This window comes from Strongylocentrotus purpuratus, unplaced genomic scaffold (assembly GCF_000002235.5).
Source record: "Strongylocentrotus purpuratus isolate Spur 01 unplaced genomic scaffold, Spur_5.0 spur5_contig_867, whole genome shotgun sequence".
NCBI classification, from domain to species: domain Eukaryota; kingdom Metazoa; phylum Echinodermata; class Echinoidea; order Camarodonta; family Strongylocentrotidae; genus Strongylocentrotus; species Strongylocentrotus purpuratus.
Genome location: NW_022145576.1, coordinates 890,512 through 912,044, shown reverse-complemented (window position 1 = coordinate 912,044; position 21,533 = coordinate 890,512). Strand labels below are relative to the sequence as shown.

The 21,533-nt window shown below is 38.5% G+C and overlaps 1 protein-coding gene across 12 annotated transcripts in view; it reads right to left on the bottom strand.

Moving 5' to 3' along the window:
• Positions 1-23: 23 nt before the first annotated feature.
• LOC105437691 (deleted in malignant brain tumors 1 protein) overlaps positions 24-21,533 on the bottom strand; it is a 34,664-nt gene continuing 13,154 nt past the window's right edge. The window contains exons 10-30 of one of the 12 annotated variants that reach the window (XM_030975157.1): positions 20,768-21,088; positions 19,677-19,997; positions 18,850-19,188; positions 17,858-17,971; positions 16,476-16,796; positions 15,661-15,981; positions 14,646-14,966; positions 13,799-14,119; positions 12,709-13,029; positions 11,860-12,180; positions 11,049-11,369; positions 10,210-10,530; positions 9,117-9,437; positions 8,299-8,628; positions 7,200-7,520; positions 6,354-6,674; positions 4,273-4,296; positions 3,600-3,641; positions 2,017-2,352; positions 782-1,096; positions 24-182 (exon numbers count right to left, since the gene is read on the bottom strand). In XM_030975157.1, the coding sequence (XP_030831017.1) occupies positions 783-1,096; positions 2,017-2,352; positions 3,600-3,641; positions 4,273-4,296; positions 6,354-6,674; positions 7,200-7,520; positions 8,299-8,628; positions 9,117-9,437; positions 10,210-10,530; positions 11,049-11,369; positions 11,860-12,180; positions 12,709-13,029; positions 13,799-14,119; positions 14,646-14,966; positions 15,661-15,981; positions 16,476-16,796; positions 17,858-17,971; positions 18,850-19,188; positions 19,677-19,997; positions 20,768-21,088 (5,672 nt within the window). In that variant the 3' untranslated portion in view covers positions 24-182; position 782. The remainder of the gene's footprint in view (positions 183-781; positions 1,097-2,016; positions 2,353-3,599; positions 3,642-4,272; positions 4,297-6,353; positions 6,675-7,199; positions 7,521-8,298; positions 8,629-9,116; positions 9,438-10,209; positions 10,531-11,048; positions 11,370-11,859; positions 12,181-12,708; positions 13,030-13,798; positions 14,120-14,645; positions 14,967-15,660; positions 15,982-16,475; positions 16,797-17,857; positions 17,972-18,849; positions 19,189-19,676; positions 19,998-20,767; positions 21,089-21,533) is intronic. The other 11 variants (XM_030975163.1, XM_030975169.1, XM_030975212.1 and 8 more) reach the window with 11 other exon arrangements.

Sequence of the window (21,533 nt, the reverse complement as noted above, 5' to 3'; positions counted from 1 at the left end):
AAAAAACCGGTCATTTGTCACTGATGACAAGTTTTGTGAAGACAGAAAATAGAAGAGATCCATATCCATTGATGAAGTGTATAAAAAAAGGTATACGTTGAAAAAAATCACCATCAAAAGTGAGTTGTAAAATCGACACACCACCATAGCACGCAATATGTATCACGATACATCAGCACCGTCTGGAAAAAGAGATAGATTCAAATATATAATGCATAAATTAATCACTTTCATTATTATCTATGCACCTTAAATTTACCTCGGCATATTGGTTAAGATATTTCCTGCTACCCAAACGTATTGCACAATTTGTAATTTTAATAAGAACCGCGTTTAGGATTCATGGGAAAAAAAATCACGATCGAAGATTGATTATAATGTTTATAATAGTGGGTTCTTCTATAGCGGTCATTGGTGTCAGACTTGACACTCCTGGCACTCCGCAATGAATACCCCCCCCCCCCCCCGGCTTTAGCATGACTGCCACTATTGCATTAAGATTGTATTAATGTCTTGCCAAAAGACGCCAGTGCTGTGGCACTAAAATTCAAACAACGAGTACTGTTACGATGATGACTGTTAAAACTTTACGGATAGAATTACGTCATCACGTCTTCATGAAGCACTATAAATTATCAATTAATAAAAAACGTACCAAAATGTTGTAAAGAACAACTAAGTTTTCATTCGATTTAGGCAAGCTCATCGATTTTTCGAGTTATTTTGATAATTGTCGGGGAAAGGGTATACATATACAGACATCATTACAAAGAAGAATTACCCTAAACGTAACAGAGGACACCCGCGTCCTCGTAGTGCCGACAGTCGTGGATGAGTGGACCATTGCTGGGACAAGCGAAGAGATCGGCTTCGTTTCCAAGACACTCTACATTGTCTAGGACAATTTTATTAGTACCTTCCCCAAACATCGCTTGGCCGATGGCAGCTGCTGTATCACCAAATCCAAGAGCTCGACACACCACTGCAGCATCGGCGTCGTCCCAGAGATCATCACAGACGGTTCCCCATTGTCCATCGTAACGCACTTCGACTCGACCTTCGTTAATTGATTGGCCACCGACAAGACGGATTGATTCTGAGGTTGGTACCCGAGAAATGAGATCAAATGACAAGAAGGATTTAAGATTTTAATTATCCGATTTGAAACGCAGATTTTCTGCCATTGGTTTTTTAGATACTTTGTTTACTGAGAATGCACTGCAGTTGTTGTGTTAAATGCCCGGAAATGACCATATCACATTTTACCTAGTTGGAAGGATAGGAGGTGGAGTCACTTTATTCATATCTTAAAATTTCGAGTATATTATGTTGAGGCCAGATTTTCTTTGTATGTTTATTTTATTGAAGCAGTATTTGTTGAAGTTAATTTGCCGAACGATAATAACATAGTTATAGGTATAGAAACAATCTTGCTATTATCAGCGATTCAATTTCTATAGAAATGACAGTATAAATACTGTGCAAGTCATAACCAATGTTACCAATGGAAATACTTCAATTTTTAAAATATAAACAAATCAAAGCCAATGATCAGATTATTGCTATATTGCAATATAATGTTGCAATATTGGGGGGGGGGGTCTTTTCAGAAATAGGCCAAAATCTTGCCAGCAAAATTCCCGCCACATATAGTCACTTTACTGATTTCTCTGTGCTTCAAATCCGATATCTTTATACTTCACTATGGTTATTGAGGAGGAAGCTATGATTCAGGATTAAATATTTCCCTATTACATTAAGATATTTTGTTTTTAAATATTTTATGTTTTGTTAATTTTGCATGGAACAGAATTAAAATAAAGGCGAAGAATCGACAAGTTCGTTTCCTCCAGCAATGGTTCTGAAAATAATCAATTTCTAATCAATTTAACTCAATAATCCATATGAGCCAAATCGTTCATCCTAGAGATACATCACTTGAAATCTTAAGAATAATGACTTAATAAGTAATCAAACCAAAATATATCGTTTTGGCTTTCAAATCACATAACTCACCGGATGATGTGCTGATGCATCGCACTCCTGCGTCTTCAGCATGCACGCAGTTGTGACTGAGTGGTCCGTTACTAGGACACGAGAAGAGATCCGTTTCAGTTCCGACACACTGTACGTCGTCAAGAATGATGTCTCCACTCCCTTGTCCAAAGGCAGCATTTCTAAGGGCACTCCCGCTCTCACCTAGACCAAGAATTTGACACACCACTGTCGCATCGGTGTCGTCCCAGAGATCATCACAGACGGTTCCCCATTGTCCGTTGTATTCGATTTCGACTCGACCTTCGTTACCTGATGACCCATCGACAAGACGGATTGCACCTAAAGTTTGCGAGACTGTAAAACATCACATTATTCGCACACCAACTTTCAAAGTTCTGCCTATAGCTCTGTCTTTTGAATTGTTTTGCTAAATTATTGCTTGTAATACTTTGACCTTACCCTCAATAAGTTATCAGAACAATTTTGTATATTCTAGATAAGCAACTTGCAATCTTTAGACTTAAATGCCTCAAAGTTACACTAAAAAGGATGCCGTTTCGCATTTGAAATGGCAAAACTCACCAGATGGTGTGCTGCCGCTCCCCAATCCCTTCTCATTGATTTTGATCGCAATCTACTTTAATATTTCTGTCAGTGTTTGATATTGAAGAAACAGCTGTCACGAACTGACGGTTAGTTAATTTGCCGAACGATAATAACATAGTTATAGGTATAGAAACAATCTTGCTATTATCAGCGATTCAATTTCTATAGAAATGACAGTATAAATATGCAAGTCATAACCAATGTTACCAATGGAAATACTTCAATTTTTAAAATATAAACAAATCAAAACCATTGATCAGATTATTGAAGATCCTCAAGAAGTTGCAATATGGGGGGGGGGGGGTCTTTTCAGGAATAGGCCAAAATCTTGCCAGCAAAATTCCCGCCACAGATAGTCACTTTACTGATTTCTCTATGCTTCAAATCCGAAATCTTTATACTTCACTATGGTTATTGAGGTGGAAGCTATTTATGTTATCAATGGAATGAAAATAAAGCAGATTTCTGGTTATGACGAAATTAGTCAATTGTTTATAGAAAACATGCACCATATATTGTTTACCCCTTAGTTCACATTTTTAATATGTCTATTAATACAGGAGTTGTACCACAAGCTATGAACTTGCTTAAGTGGTTCCCAATCTTTAGCAAGGGGATTCACTACAGTTTGGAAATCGCAGACCATCATCATTATTGACATGCCTATCTACAAATCGTGATTTTTTTTGTTATGTTCGAACACTTAATTTTCTCCCTTCAATTAATATCTGATACGATTCGAAGTCTGGTTTTCAAGCACATGCACTGTTAATATTAATTTATATTAATTAACATAGTAGCATGTTCCATTGATGTTCCAACGGCACACACATGTGTGTTAATTTTGTTTGTGTAAATATATATACATTTCTTCAAGGAAGGTGGTTCAATTTATTTTTATGTATTTTTCTTTACAAATTTCAATGAAAATCTCGTGCGTTTGTCTTAAATATGGTTGAAATCATCCGTGCAATATCGTGCCATAATTAACTTACCGTTTAATAATGCATAATGGTATGAAGATTCACTGTTGTAACCTGTTAGAAAAAAGCGGGAGAGATTTTTTGTATGAATATATATTGTATTCAGGCCATTAATTTGGCATACTAAGATGATTAATCAAAAATATACAAGAAAAGTTTGATAATCACTTGACTAAGCCACTTTGTATATTATCGAGCATTTCTAAGCGACATAACAAAAACTGTCGGATAACAAAATTGTCAAATTTGGTTACACGATAACGAGGAATTAAATAAATATAAACATCGATCTTCTGACTAGTTGAATGTGAATGGCTGAATGTCTTTTAATAAATTATCCAAATAAATCACTTTCTCCGCTTAACAGAAAGATCAATTTAGTGAGTAGGAATATCAAAATGTTTCAAAATGGAGCTATCAAGTGTTACCACTTTGCAAAAAGGTGCAGTTGCATGCTAGGTGTGTATGCCAAAGAACACAACGTGTCAATATGACGCAAATAAAGACCTTGCTATAACATTTTGAACGTCCGGTTTGCTAACGTTATGAACACATTATGTGTTTTCAGGGAAGCTGGTTTAGCTAACTCATTTGCTTTTCTTTCCCAATTTTAATGCAAATTTCGTGTACGTGTCATCTATGTTGATGATATAACCAGTGCAATCTCATGGCATGATTAACTTACCAAACGGATAGCCACTGGAGTTGTCTAAGAAGAGAAAAAAAGTAAATATTAATAATACATATCTACCTTATTAAGCCCATTATGTCGCTATGATAACAAAATAACACAAACATTAAACAAGACAAGCTTCATAATCACTTGGGGAAGAATGAATTCGACCATACGGTAGGGGTGTTCCGAGATCTCTCTCTAAGGCTTTCGATACGAAAAAAACATGATATCCTTCTTTACAAACTCTCTAACTAATATTTAGTAATTGATAGTGCTTACTCAGGTAATAAATCCATTGACTGCGATGTACCTCAGGTCTTAAATCTAGGCCCGCTATTGTTTATTATATAATTTACTGATTTCGACAGGTCATCAAATCCTTTGTCTTTTATTCTCTTAGCAGACGACTCTAATATTTCTTTTCATATGAAGATCCTGAACTTTTACTCACAACAATTGATTTTGAAATTAAGCTTTAACAAATTGGGTCAGGATTAACAAATTTTCACTTAATTTGCTAAAAAATAAATAAATGCTTTTTAGTAATATAAAAGAAAATACACTTGGAGAAATTATTCTTGATAACACTTTTATGGAAAGGGTTTCTACTATACAATTCTTAGGAATAATATTGGATGAGAGGTTATCGTGGAAACCACATAATAAAAATAGATGATAGAAACGGTGCTTATCAAGCGCCTACCACCGAAGTCTGTAAGCGCTATAACATATTCATAATTTGTGCAAAAATAATTTCCAGAATTATTCATAAACTTAACAAAGTTGAATAGTTAATGTTTTTCCGTCACAAATATTGAATTTGTACTCTAATCTAGACTTGTTCATATTTGAATTATGACATTCTAGCCTAGGCAACTGTGCAGACTCGTTATTGGACAAAACTTCTTCACAAAAATGCCAAATGTATTATAAGTAATTTAGCACATACAGATCCACTCTTGTACAAAATTTTAAAGATTCGTGATTTGTTTTCTTATACTTTTGGGATTTTTTATTATTTCGGCCAGGAAAAATGAGTTACCAGAAGTTCTTTTAACAATATTTAGGGAAAAATACCGAATTACACAGGTACCCCTTCAGTGTAGTGGGCTACTATCGACTTCCAAAAATGAGAACCATACTTGCTATAAAAAAAAATGTACAGGACCCAAAACTTTCTATGGTCTCAGGAATGCACTTTGGTGTCATTTTCTCCACAGTATAAAAAATCTATCTTTCCATCTACCCACCTATCTATCTATCTCTAATATTCCCCCACCTCCTCTATTTTTCTCTCTTCCACTTTTAACTGTAAAATGTTTTATTTCGTTTCATTTCTGTTTTTGTTTCAGTCCAGCGTATGTTTATTCTGTTTTTTTGTTCTTCCGTCCCTATACTTTATTAGTTTAATTCAGTGAACCTACATTAAACAAGCCTATTTTTTTAGATAAATGTTCACTTTTCATTTCCGTATTTATTGGTTTGCAGGACATTATTTCTTGTTGTTAAGAACTATGATTCAGGATTAATTATTTATTGAATGTTTTTAAATGTATTATGTTTTGTTAATTTTGTTAGGAACATGAATCAAAATCAAGGCGAAGAATCGACATGTTCGTTTCCTCCAGCAATGGTTCTCAAAAAAAAAAATTCAAATCAATTTTATTTTCTGCTTAGCTCTTTACTTTGTTATTGTTTCTGGAAATAACTTGACCTTTAACTCAATAATCCATATGAGCAAAATCGTTCATCCTAGAGATACATCACTTAACATCTTAAGAATAATGACTTAATAAGCTATCAAACCAAAAAATATCGTTTTAGCTTTCAAATCACAGAACTCACCAGATGATGTGCTGCTGCATCGCACTCCTGCGTCTTCAGCGTCGATCGCAGCCTATTTATTATATTTATGACGGTGTATCATATTAAAGAATCAACAGTCACGCTCTAAACCTCATCATTGACCCAGTGTCATTAGTCCTGCCTTTATTTGCCAGTCAAAGGTAATGAAATAAACAAATAACCTAATAATTTGAAGGTATCAAACTAAAAGATATTGTTTAAGGCTTTCAAATGACAAGACTCACCAGATGATGTGCTGCCGCATTGAACTCCTGCATCTTCAGCGTGCACACAGTTGTGACTGAGTGGTCCGTTACTAGGACACGAGAAGAGGTTCGATTCAGTTCCGGTACACTGAACATTGTCAAGAATGATGTCTCCACTACCTTCTCCAAATGCAGCACTACCAAGGGCACTCGCAGTCTCACCTATACCAAGAATTTGACACACAACTCTAGCATCGGTGTCGTCCCATTGATCATCACAGACGGTTCCCCATTGTCCGTTGTAATTGATTTCGACTCGGCCTTCGTTACTTGATGAGCCATCGACAAGACGGATTGCACCTAACGTTGCGAGAGTGTAAAACATCAAATTAGTTGCACACCAACTTTCATAGTTCTGCCTATAGCTCTGTCTTTTTAATTTTTTTGCAGAATTATTGCTTGAAATACTTTGACATCACCCTCAATAAATCATCAGAACAATTGTGTACATCCTAGAGAAGCAACTTGAAATATTCAGACTTGAAAGCCTCAAAGTTACACTAAAAAGATTTCCCTTTCTTAAAGGCTGACAAGTTACACTAGAAATAGATTTTGTTTCGCCTTTTAAATGACAAAACTCAGCAGATAGTGTGCTGCCGCTCCCTTATCCATTCTTATTGATTTTGATTGCAATCTTTTTTAATGTTTCTTTCAGTGTAAAATATTAAAGAAGCAGCTGTCACGGTCTATATATTAGCATTTACCCTTTATCTCCAGTCCTGCCTGTATTTCTTAGTAAAAAGTAATGAAAAACAAAATTACCTAAGGATGTGAGGGTATCAAACAAAAAGATATTGTTTAAGGCTTTCAAATCACAGAACTCACCAGATGATGTGCTGATGCATCGCACTCCTGCGTCTTCACCATGCCCGCAGTTGTGACTGAGTGGTCCGTTATTAGGACACGAGAAGAGATCCGTTTCAGTTCCAACACACTGAACGTCGTCAAGAATGATGTCTCCAATCCCTTGTCCAAATGCAGCACTCCCAAGGGCACTCCCGCTCTCACCTAGACCAAGAATTTGACACACCACTGCCGCATCGGTGTCGTCCCAGAAATCATCACAGACGGTTCCCCATTGTCCGTTGTAATTGACTTCAACTCGACCTTCGTTACTTGATGAGCCATCGACTAGACGGATTGATACTGAATATGGCGAGAGTGTAATAATACAGCATTTATTATGCGCCATCGATCTAGTAAACTATTCTGAGGCACAGAGAGAAATTATTACCCTGGCTTTAGCACAGCTGCTGTTAAGGAGCTCTAGCATTTCAAGGAGTTAATTCCTACCAGGTACCCACTTACATCTTCTGGGTCGAGTGTGGCGAATGTAGATCAATATCTTGCTAAAGGATATTAGTGCCGCGGCGGGACTCGAACCGCGGACCTTGTGTGTGATCGACAGTCTGGTGACGTGTCCATACGACCACGACACCTCTAGTGTAATACATCAGATTATTCGCACACCAAGTTATAATTCCCATAAAGCTCCTTCCTTTTTGTTAAGTCTTTTGGGAAATTATTTCTTGAAATACATTGATCGGACCTTTAGTAAGTCATAAGAACAATCTTCTTTATCCTAGAGATGCAACTTAAGTTTTGTTGACTTAACAGCTATCAAGTTACACTTGAAATAGATGTCGTTTGCCTTGCAAATATCGAAACTCACCAATTTAATGGTTTACTGCCGTTCCTAAACTTATTTTCATTGATGTTGATCGCGAACTTGTTTAGATATTTGTGTATGTGTATCATGTTAAAGAAGCAACCGTTTATTATCTAAAGCGTAGCATTGGCATTTTGCCATCAGTCTTTAACCTTCATTTTTTTAGTAAAAAGTAATGAAAAACAAAATGACCTAAGGATGTGAGGGTATCAAACAAAAAGATATTGTTTAAGGCTTTCAAATGACAAGACTCACCAGATGATGTGCTGATGCATTGCACTCCTGCGTCTTCAGCGTGCACACAGTTGTGACTGAGTGGTGCGTTACTAGGACACGAGAAGAGGTTCGTTTCAGTTCCGGTACACTCAACATTGTCAAGAATGATGTCTCCACTCCCTTGTCCAAAGGCAGCACTACCAAGGGCACTCCCGCTCTCACCTAGACCAAGAATTTGACACACCACTGCCGCATCGGTGTCGTCCCACAGATCATCACAGACGGTTCCCCATTGTCCGTTGTAATTGACTTCAACTCGACCTTCGCTACTTGATGAGCCATCGACAAGACGTATTGATGCCGTCAAGGCTGACAAAAGAGTAATACATAAAAACATTCGCACACCAAGTTTGATTCTCTACCTAGTATATATATTCCCTTTTGAAGTGTTTTGAGAAATTAGTTTTTGGAATAACTTGACCTTACCCTCATTAAGTCATCAGAAAATTATCGTTCATCTTAGAAACGTAACTTGAAATCTTTTGAATAAAAAGCTTATAAGTTATAACAGAAAATGATACCATTTTGGCTTTAAGATTACTTAAATCACCAAATGGTGTGCTGCCGCTTCTAAACCCATTCTCATTGGTGTTGATCGCAATGCTTTTTAAATATTTATGTAAGTATATCATATTAAAGAAGCAACTGTTACGATATAAACCGTAACATTGACAATTAAACATCAGTCTTACCTTCACTTTTTCAGTCAAAGGTAGTGGAGTATGTAAATTTTTATAAATATTGTCAAGATATCGAACAAAAATATATCTTTTAGGCATTCAAATGACAACACTCACTGGATGGTGTGCTGCTGCACTGCACTCCTGCGTCTTCTCCATGTATGCAGTTGTGACTGAGTGGTTCGTTACTAGGACACGAGAAAAGATCCGTTTCAGTTCCGACACACTCAACATTGTCCAGAATGATGTCTCCACTACCTTCTCCAAATGCAGCACTACCAAGGGCACTCCCGCTCTCACCTAGACCAAGAATTTGACACACCACTGCTGCATCGGTGTCGTCCCAGAGATCATCACAGACGGTTCCCCATCGTCCGTTGTAATTGACTTCGACTCGTCCTTCGTTACTTGATGAGCCATCGACTAGACGGATTGATACTGAATTTGGCGAGAGTGTAACAATACAGCATTTATTATGCGACATCGATCTCGTAAACTATTCTGAGGCACAGAGAGAAATTATTACCCTGGCTTTAGCACAGCTGCCATTAAGGCGCTATAGCATTTCAAGGAGTTAATTCCTACCAGGTCCCCACTTACATCTTCTTGGTCGAGTGTGGCGAATGTAGATCAATGTCTTGCTAAAGGATATTAGTGCCGCAGCGGGACTCGAACCGCGGACCTTGTGTGTGATCGACAGTCTGGTGACGTGTCCATACGACCACGACACCTCTAGTGTAATACATCAGATTATTCGCACACCAAGTTTTAATTCGCATTTTAAAAGCTCTCTCCTTTTCGTTAAGTCTATGGGGAAATTATTTCTTGAAATACTTTGATCGAACCTTTAGTAATTCATAAGAACAATCTTTTTTATCCCAGAGATGCAACTTGAGTTATTTTTACTTAACATCTAACAAGTTGAAATAGATGTCGTTTTGCCTTGCAAATAACGAAACTCACCAATTTAATGGTTTACTGCCGCTCCTAAACTTATTTTCATTGATGTTGATCGCGAACTTGTTTAGATATTTGTGCATGTGTATCATGTTAAAGAAGCAACCGTTTATTATCTAAAGCGTAGCTTTGGATTTTTCCATCAGTTTTATCCTTTTTTTCAGTGAAAGGTAATGGAGTATATACATTTCCTAATATTGTCAAGTTATCAAACAAAAAGATGCCTTTAAGGCTTTTAAATGACAACACTCACCGGATGGTGTGCTGGTGCATTGCACTCCTGCGTCTTCACTATGCCCGCAGTTGTGACTGAGTGGTCCGTTACTAGGACACGAGAAGAGATCCGTTTCAGTTCCGACACACTGAACATTGTCAAGAATGATGTCTCCACTACCAGGTCCAAATGCAGCACTACCAAGGGCACTCCCGCTCTCACCTAGACCAAGAATTTGACACACCACTGCCGCATCGGTGTCGTCCCAGAGATCATCACAGACGGTTCCCCATTGTCCGTTGTAATTGACTTCAACTCGACCTTCGTTACTTGATGAGCCATCGACAAGACGGATTGCACCTAAACGTTGCGAGAGTGTAAAACATCAACACACCAACTTTCATAGTTCTGCCTATAGCTCTGTCTTTTTAATTTTTTTGCAGAATTATTGCTTGAAATACTTTGACATCACCCTCAATAAATCATCAGAACAATTGTGTACATCCTAGAGAAGCAACTTGAGATCTTCAGACTTGAAAGCCTCAAAGTTACACTAAAAAGATTGCCGTTCCCTTAAAGCTGACAATTTACACTAGAAATAGATTTTGTTTCGCCTTTTAAATGACAAAACTCAGCAGATAGTGTGCTGCCGCTCCCTTATCCATTCTTATTGATTTTGATTGCAATCTTTTTTAATGTTTCTTTCAGTGTAAAATATTAAAGAAGCAGCTGTCACGGTCTATACATTAGCATTTACGCTTTATCTCCAGTCCTGCCTGTATTTCTTAGTGAAAAGTAATGAAAAACAAAATTACCTAAGGATGTAAGGGTATCAAACAAAAATATATTGTTTAAGGCTTCCAAATAACAAGACTCACCAGATGATGTGCTGATGCATTGCACTCCTGCGTCTTCAGCGTGCACACAGTTGTGACTGAGTGGTGCGTTACTAGGACACGAGAAGAGATCCGTTTCAGTTCCGACACACTGAACATTGTCCAGAATGATGTCTCCACTACCTTGTCCAAAAGCAGCACTCCCAAGGGCACTCCCACTCTCACCTAGACCTAGAATTTGACACACGACTGTAGCATCGGTGTCGTCCCAGTAATCATCACAGACGGTTCCCCATTGTCCGTTGTAATTGACTTCAACTCGACCTTCGATACTTGATGAGCCATCGACAAGACGGATTGATGCTGAATTTGGAAAAAGAGTTATACATCAAATGATTGGCACATCAATTTTTATATTCTGAATGTAGCTCTTTCCTTTCAAAAGGTTTTCGGGAAATTGTTTCTTGATATGCCTTAACCTAACCCTCAGTAAATTACGAGAACAATCTCGATTATTCAAGAGACGTAATTTGAATTCTTTTGAGTTCTAAGCTAACAAGTTACGCTAGAAATAGACTTCATTGCGCCATTCAAAAGACAAAACTCACAAGATGGTGTGCTGCCGCTCCCTAATCCATTCTCATTGATGTTGATCGCAATCTATTTTTAATATTTCTATTTGTATATCATATTAAAGAAGCAATTGTCACGATCTGAACTTGTATCATTGACGCTTTGTCATCAGTCCTGCCTTCATTTTTCAGTCAAAAGTAATGAAAAACAAAATTACCTAAGGATGTAAGGGTATCAAACAAAAATATATTGTTTAAGGCTTCCAAATAACAAGACTCACCAGATGATGTGCTGATGCATTGCACTCCTGCGTCTTCAGCGTGCACACAGTTGTGACTGAGTGGTCCGTTACTAGGACACGAGAAAAGATCCGTTTCAGTTCCGACACACTGAACATTGTCCAGAATGATGTCTCCACTACCTTCTCCAAATGCAGCACTACCAAGGGCACTCCCAGTCTCACCTAGACCAAGAATTTGACACACCACTGCCGCATCGGTGTCGTCCCACAGATCATCACAGACGGTTCCCCATTGTCCGTTGTAATTGATTTCGACTCGGCCTTCGTTACTTGATGAGCCATCGACAAGACGGATTGCACCTAAACGTTGCGAGAGTGTAAAACATCAAATTAGTTGCACACCAACTTTCATAGTTCTGCCTATAGCTCTGTCTTTTTTTTTTTAAATTGCAGAATTATTGCTTGAAATACTTTGACATCACCCTCAATAAGTCATCAGAACAATTGTGTACATCCTAGAGAAGCAACTTGAGATCTTCAGACTTGAAAGCCTCAAAGTTACACTAAAAAGATTGCCGTTCCCTTAAAGCTGACAAATTACACTAGAAATAGATTTTGTTTCTCCTTTTAAATGACAAAACTCAGCAGATAGTGTGCTGCCGCTCCCTTATCCATTCGTATTGATTTTGACCGCAATCTATTGTAAAGAATTCTGTCAGTGTACTATATTAAAGAAGGAACTGTTAACGCTCTGATCCTTGGCATTGACCCTTTGCCGTTAGTTCTGCCGTCACTTTTTAGTCAAAGGTAATTATATGTATAGATTACCCAATAATTTAAAGGTATCAGGCAGAAGAATTGTTTAGGCTTTCAAGTGACAAAACTCACCAGATGGTGTGCTGATGCATTGCACTCCTGCGTCTTCACGATGCCCGCAGTTGTGATTGAGTGGTCCGTTATTAGGACACGAAAAAAGATCCGTTTCAGTTCCAACACACTGAACGTCGTCCAGAATGATGTCTCCACTCCCTTCTCCAAATGCAGCACTCCCAAGGGCACTCCCGCTCTCACCTAGACCAAGAATTTGACACACCACTGCCGCATCGGTGTCGTCCCAGAAATCATCACAGACGGTTCCCCATTGTCCGTTGTAATTGACTTCAACTCGACCTTCGTTACTTGATGAGCCATCGACTAGACGGATTGATACTGAATTTGGCGAGAGTGTAATAATACAGCATTTATTATGCGCCATCGATCTAGTAAACTATTATGAGGCACAGAGAGAAATTATTACCCTGGCTTTAGCACAGCTGCCATTAAGGAGCTCTAGCATTTCAAGGAGTTAATTCCTACCAGGTACCCACTTACATCTTTAGGGTCGAGTGTGGCGAATGTAGATCAATGTCTTGCTAAAGGATATTAGTGCCGCGGCGGGACTCGAACTGCGGATCTTGTGATCGAACGTCTGGTGACGTGTCCATACGACCACGACACCTCTGGCGTAATACCTAAGATTATTCGCACACCAAGTTATAATTCGCATTAAGCTCTTTTCTTTTCTTTTTGTTAAGTCTTTTGGGAAATTATTTCTTGAAATACTTTGATCGAATCTTTACTAAGGTATAAGAACAATCTCCTTTATCCTAGATATGCAACTTGAGTTATTTTGACTTAACATCTAACAAGTTGAAATAGATGTCGTTTTGCCTTGCAAATAACGAAACTCACCAAATGGTTTACTGCTGCTCTTAAACTTATTTTCATTGATGTTGATCGCGATCTTCTTTAGATATTTGTGTATGTGTATCATGTTAAAGAAGCAACCGTTTATTATCTAAAGCGTAGAATTGGCATTTTGCAAGCAGGCTCACCTTCGTTATTTTCAGTCAAAGGTAATGGAGTATATACATTTCCCAATATTGTCAAGTTATCAAACAAAAAGATACCTTTTAGGCTATCAAATGACAACACTCACCTGATGGTGTGCTGCTGCATTGCACTCCTGCGTCTTCTCCATGCCCGCAGTTGTGACTGAGTGGTCCGTTACTAGGACACGAGAAGAGATCCGTTTCAGTTCCGACACACTGCACATTGTCCAGAATGATGTCTCCACTACCTTCTCCAAATGCAGCACTCCCAAGGGCACTCCCAGTCTCACCTAGACCCAGAATTTGACACACAACTGTAGCATCGGTGTCGTCCCACAGATCATCACAGACGGTTCCCCATTGTCCGTTGTAATTGACTTCGACTCGACCTTCGTTACTTGATGAGCCATCGACAAGACGGATTGCACCTAAACGTTGCGAGAGTGTAAAACATCAAATTAGTTGCACACCAAATTTCATAGTTCTGCCTATAGCTCTGTCTTTTTAATTTTTTTGCAGAATTATTGCTTGAAATACTTTGACATCACCCTGAATAAGTCATCAGAACAATTGTGTACATCCTAGAGAAGCAACTTGAAATCTTCAGACTTGAAAGCCTCAAAGTTACATTAAAAAGATTTCCCTTTCTTAAAGGCTGACAAGTTACACTAGAAATAGATTTTGTTTCGCCTTTTAAATGACAAAACTCAGCAGATAGTGTGCTGTCGCTCCCTTATCCATTCGTATTGATTTTGATCGCAATCTATTGTAAAGAATTCTGTCAGTGTACTATATTAAAGAAGGAACTGTTAACGCTCTGATCCTTGGCATTGACCCTTTGCCGTTAGTTCTGCCGTCACTTTTTAGTCAAAGGTAATTATATGTATAGATTACCCAATAATTTAAAGGTATCAGGCAGAAGAATTGTTTAGGCTTTCAAGTGACAAAACTCACCCGATGATGTGCTGATGCATTGCACTCCTGCGTCTTCACCATGCCCGCAGTTGTGATTGAGTGGTCCGTTATTAGGACACGAAAAAAGATCCGTTTCAGTTCCAACACACTGAACGTCGTCCAGAATGATGTCTCCACTCCCTTCTCCAAATGCAGCACTCCCAAGGGCACTCCCGCTCTCACCTAGACCAAGAATTTGACACACCACTGCCGCATCGGTGTCGTCCCAGAAATCATCACAGACGGTTCCCCATTGTCCGTTGTAATTGACTTCAACTCGACCTTCGTTACTTGATGAGCCATCGACTAGACGGATTGATACTGAATTTGGCGAGAGTGTAATAATACAGCATTTATTATGCGCTATCGATCTAGAAAACTATTCTGAGGCACAGAGGGAGATTATTACCCTGGCTTTAGCACAGCTGCCATTAAGGCGCTCTAGCATTTCAAGGAGTTAATTCCTGCCAGGAACCCATGTACATAATCTGGGTTGAGTGGGGCGAATGTAGATCAATGTCTTGCCAAAGGACATTAGTGCCGTGGCGGGACTCGAACCGCGGACCTTGTGATCGACAGTCCGCTGACGTATCTACTCGATCATCCGCACGTTATATATTTTGCATGAAACTATTTGATCGAAAGTTTAGTCAGTCATAAGAACAATCTCCTCTATCCTAGATCTGCAACTTGAGTTCTTTGACTCAAAAGCTAACAAATTACACTTGAAATAGGTTTCGTATTGCTTTATAACTGATGTAACTCACCAAATGGTATGCCGCCGTTCCTAAACTCATTCTCATTGATGTGGTTTGCAATCTTTTTTTAATATATGTGTCAGAGTATCATATTAAAGAAGCAACTGTTTACGATATAAATCGTAGCATTGATAATTTGCCATCAGTCTTACCTTCATTTTTTTAGTCAAAGCTGGTTGAGTATGTACATTTTTATAAATATTGTCAAGATATCAAACAAAAATATATCTTTTAGGCTTTCAAAAGACAGCACTCACCGGATGGTGTGCCGCTGCATTGCACTCCTGCGTCTTCACCATGCCCGCAGTTGTGACTGAGTGGTCCGTTACTAGGACACGAGAAGAGATCCGTTTCAGTTCCGACACACTCAACATTGTCCAGAATGATGTCTCCACTACCTGGTCCAAAGGCAGCACTTCCAAGGGCACTCCCGCTCTCACCTAGACCAAGAATTTGACACACGACTGCTGCATCGGTGTCGTCCCAGAGATCATCACAGACGGTTCCCCATTGTCCGTTGTAATTGACTTCAACTCGACCTTCGTTACTTGATGAGCCATCGACTAGACGGAGTGATGCTGAGTGGGTTGGCAAAATAGTAGTATATTAAATCATTTACACACCAAGTTTAATATTTTGCCTATATCTCTTTCATTTTAAAGTGTTCTCAGAACTTATTGTTTTGAATATCTTGACATATGCTTCATTAAGTCATAAGAACAATCTTGTTAATCCTAGAAACGTAACTTGAAATCTTTTGAATTATAAGCTTATAAGTTAAAACAGAAATTGATACCATATTGGCTTTCAAATAACGAAACTCACCAGATGGTGTGCTGCTGCTCCTAAACCCATTCTGAATGGTATTGATCGCAATATTTGTTAGAATATTCCTGTCGATGTGTCATATTAAAGAAGCAACTATTTACGTTCTAAACCTGTTTATTGACCCTTTGCCGTCGGTTTTACTTTCTTTTTTTCATTCACAGGTAATGAAATATACAAATAACCTAGTATTGTTAAGTAATAAAACAGAAAGAAATCGTTAAGGCTTTCAAATGACAACACTCACCTGATGGTGTGCTGCTGCATTGCACTCCTGCGTCTTCACCATGCCCGCAGTTGTGACTGAGTGGTCCGTTACTAGGACACGAGAAGAGATCCGTTTCAGTTCCGACACACTCAACATTGTCCAGAATGATGTCTCCACTACCTTGTCCAAAGGCAGCACTTCCAAGGGCACTCCCAGTCTCACCTAGACCAAGAATTTGACACACGACTGTAGCATCGGTGTCGTCCCAGAGATCATCACATACGGTGCCCCATTGTCCGTTGTAATTGACTTCAACTCGACCTTCGTTATTTGATGAGCCATCGACTAGACGGATTGATGCTAAAGTTGGCAAAAGAGTAGTACATCAAATCACTGGCACACCAAGTTTTATATTCTGCATATAACTCTTTTTTGAATTATTTTGCGAAAATTGTTCTTGAAATACCTTGACCTAACCCTAATTAAGTCACAATAACAATATTGAGAAGCAACTTGAAATTCTTTGACTTAAAGGCAGGCACGTAGCCAGAGTTCGATGTTTGGGGGGGGGCACCTACATGTAATCGATCGAGGTAAAAAAAAGGGGTCTAAAAAAGTTCAACCGATCTTGGAAATTTTAGGGGGGGCACGTGCCCCCCCCCCCCCCCGTGGCTACGTGCCTGCTTAAAGGTAATGCAAAGTTTTGAGAAATTTTGAAAATTGTCATGCATTTGGGCGCCCCTGTGGATGTATTAAAAGCACTCGAAAATTAAGCCCCTTAAACATTTCTCGAAGTACCTTGACCTAACCCATAGTAAGTCATAAGAACAATCTTGTCTATACCCTAGAGAAGCAACTTGAAATATGTAGACTTAAAAGCTTATAAGTTATACTGGGGGGGGGGGGAAATCGTTTTGCATTTAAAATGGCAAATTTTACCAAATGGTGTACTTGATGAGCCATCGATAAAACTGATTGAACCTATTGAAGTAGCTTTAATTACATGCAAGGTGTATGTGGTAGTTTTAATTACACATCTGCACAAGGAATGTTTGTAGCTTCGTCTTTTAACAATGTAGGCTTACGTGCACGCCTGAAAATGCTTAATATAGATTTGTTTTTCTTACCATCCTCATAACACGACGCAAGACAGTGGTATGGAATGTAACATATAATATTCATGATCAATAAATCTTAGTTCTATAAGACACAGCATGATTACAATTACTACCTATACTAAGTATCAATACTGTCAATACTTAATTTGTAAGAATTTTTCCAATTTCGATTTCCATAGTTGTACGGATGAAGGTTACTGTTTGATCCTCCAATGAATATAAAATGAAATGATATCGATCACACACTAAAATTGTGACCACTTAAAGTTTTGCGATGGATTATCAATGTTAAAGAGAACTCACGTTCCTGACAGAACTCCCCACTAAATCCAAGCTGGCAAATACACATCGGAAGGTCTGCTGGAGCAATACAGCTACCACCATTATGACAAAAGGAGTTGGAACAAGGATTTCGAGCTAAAATGGAGAAAACATGACATTAAAAAAACTAAACTGAACGATGACAGATACAATCGAATGATTACAAGAGTTAAGAGTAATCAACAAACTTCCTGATGCATGGACTTGCTATATAAAAAAGCGTCTAGCTAAAGCAATTGTTTTCATATTAATATAAAATATATGAAAGAATGTCACTACTTTTATTTAGAAATAATCACGAAAATAGGTTAATTTCATTAATTAGTAATTTGGCTAATGGGGTAGGAAAAAAAATATCTGCAAGTTTTAAGCAAATTTTTAATGTAAAGGTAAAATGAATGTCAATTGATATTGAAAATATCAACAAGTTTTATTCGCATCGCTCTTAAAAAATAATTCCATAAGCGTAAAAATCATTACGAATAGAGTATTGTCAAAAACATCTCATGTCACCACCGATAAAATTTCGCTTCTTATCATCTACCAGATTTATTTGCAACATGTTTCTAAAACAAATGTTAAATAATACTTGTAAAGAACAATGGTCCGAGAAAGCTCGAAGTGAGAGACAAATGCATACCAAATTGAAAAAAGACTTAATCATACCAAACTCCAAATAGATAATATCAATATTGCGTTCCCTTTCTTTCATTTTAATAATCATACTGCCTTACTTACAATGTTCACACTCGTCTCCAAAGAATCCAGGTCTACATAAACAGATTGGACCAGTGGGTTGCATTTGGCAGGTTCCATTATTAAAGCAGATGATCTCATCACAAGACGTCACATTGTAATATACACAAACCAGGATATACAATCAACACACAATTAGGCAATGTAAGTCTGTTCAAACGGTATTGAACAAAATATGAAAAGGTTAACGCTTAAGACTTTCAAATAACAACACCTACACACTGTACCGGATGATGTGCTGTTGCATCGTACCCCAGCGTCTTCACCGTGCCCGCAGTTGTGACTGAGTGGTCCGTTACTAGGACACGAGAAGAGATCCGTTTCAGTTCCGACACACTGAACATTGTCCAGAATGATGTCTCCACTACCTTGTCCAAAGGCAGCATTACTAAGGGCACTCCCGGTCTCACCTAGACCAAGAATTTGACACACGACTGCTGCATCGGTGTCGTCCCAGAGATCATCACAGACGGTTCCCCATTGTCCGTTGTAATTGACTTCGACTCGACCTTCGTTACTTGATGAGCCATCGACAAGACGTATTGATGCTGTCAAGGCTGACAAAAGAGTAATACATAAAAACATTCGCACACCAAGTTTGATTCTCTGCCTAGTATATCTCTTTCCTTTTGAAGTGTTTTGAGAAATTAGTTTTTGGAATAACTTGACCGTACCCTCATTAAGTCATCAGAAAAATCTCGTTCATCTTAGAAACGTAACTTAAAATCTTTTGAATAAAAAGCTTATAAGTTATAACAGGAATGATACCATTTTGGCTTTTAGATGACTTAAATCACCAGATGGTGTGCTGCCGCTCCTAAACCTATTCCCATTGGTGTTGATCGCAATGCTTTTTAAATATTTATGTAAGTATATCAAATTAAAGAAGCAACTGTTTACGATATAAACCGTAACATTGACAATTAACCATCAGTCTTACCTTCACTTTTTTAGTCAAAGCTGGTTGAGTATGTACATTTTTATAAATATTGTCAAGATATCAAACAAAAATATATCTTTTAGGCTTTCAAAAGACAACACTCACCGGATGGTGTGCTGCTGCATTGCACTCCTGCGTCTTCACCATGCCCGCAGTTGTGAATGAGTGGTCCGTTATTAGGACACGAGAAAAGATCCGTTTCAGTTCCGACACACTGAACATTGTCCAGAATGATGTCTCCACTCCCTTGTCCAAAGGCAGCATTACTAAGGGCACTCCCAGTATCACCTAGACCAAGAATTTGACACACCACTGCCGCATCGGTGTCGTCCCACAGATCATCACAGACGGTTCCCCATTGTCCGTTGTAATTGACTTCAACTCGACCTTCGTTACTTGATGAGCCATCGACTAGACGGATTGATACTGAATTTGGCGAGAGTGTAGTAATACAGCATTTATTATAGGCCATCGATCTAGTAAGCTATTCTGAGGCACAGAGATAAATTATTAACCTGGCTTTAGCACAGCTGCCATTAAGGTGCTCTAGCATTTCAAGGAGTTAATTCCTACCAGGTACCCACTGACATCTTCTGGGTCGATTATGGCGAATGTAGATCAATGTCTTGCCAAAGGATATTAGTGCAGTGGCGGGAATCGAACAGCGAACCTTGTGATCGACAGTCTGGTGACGTGTCCATACGACCGCGACACCTCTAGTATAATACATCAGATTATTTGCACACCAAGTTATAATTTGCATAAAGCTCTTTCCTTTTTGTTTAATCTTTTGGGAAATTATTTCTTGAAATACTTTGATCGAACCTTTAGTAAGTCATAAGAACAATCTCCTTTATCCTAGAGATGCAACTTGAGTTCTTTTGACTTATCATCTAACAAGTTACAGTTGAAATAGATGTCGTTTTGCCTTGCAAATAATAAAACTCACCAAAGGGTATGCTGCCCTTCCTAAACTCATTCTCATTGATGTTGATTGCAATCTTTTTTTTAATATTTGTGTCAGTGTATCATATTAAAGAAGTTAGCGTTTACGATCTAAACTGTAGCATTGACAATTTGCCATCAGTCTTACCTTCATTATTTTAGTCAAAGGTAATGGAGTATATAAATTTCCAAATATTGTCAAGTTATCAAACAAACAGATAACTTTTAGGCTTTCAAATGACAACACTCACCGGATGATGTGCTGCTGCATTGCACTCCTGCGTCTTCACCATGCCCGCAGTTGTGAATGAGTGGTCCGTTATTAGGACACGAGAAAAGATCCGTTTCAGTTCCGACACACTCAACATTGTCCAAAATGATGTCTCCACTCCCTTGTCCAAAGGCAGCATTACTAAGGGCACTCCCGCTCTCACCTAGACCAAGAATTTGACACACGACTGCTGCATCGGTGTCGTCCCACAGATCATCACAGACGGTTCCCCATTGTCCGTTGTAATTGACTTCAACTCGACCTTCGTTACTTGATGAGCCATCGACTAGACGGATTGATACTGAATTTGGCGAGAGTGTAGTAATACAGCATTTATTATAGGCCATCGATCTAGTAAGCTATTCTGAGGCACAGAGATAAATTATTAACCTGGCTTTAGCACAGCTGCCATTAAGGTGCTCTAGCATTTCAAGGAGTTAATTCCTACCAGGTACCCACTGACATCTTCTGGGTCGATTATGGCGAATGTAGATCAATGTCTTGCCAAAGGATATTAGTGCAGTGGCGGGAATCGAACAGCGAACCTTGTGATCGACAGTCTGGTGACGTGTCCATACGACCGCGACACCTCTAGTATAATACATCAGATTATTTGCACACCAAGTTATAATTTGCATCAGCTCTTTCCTTTTTGTTTAGTCTTTTGGGAAATTATTTCTTGAAATATTTGATCGAACCTTTAGTAAGTCATGAAAAACAATCTCCTTTATCCTACAGATGCAACT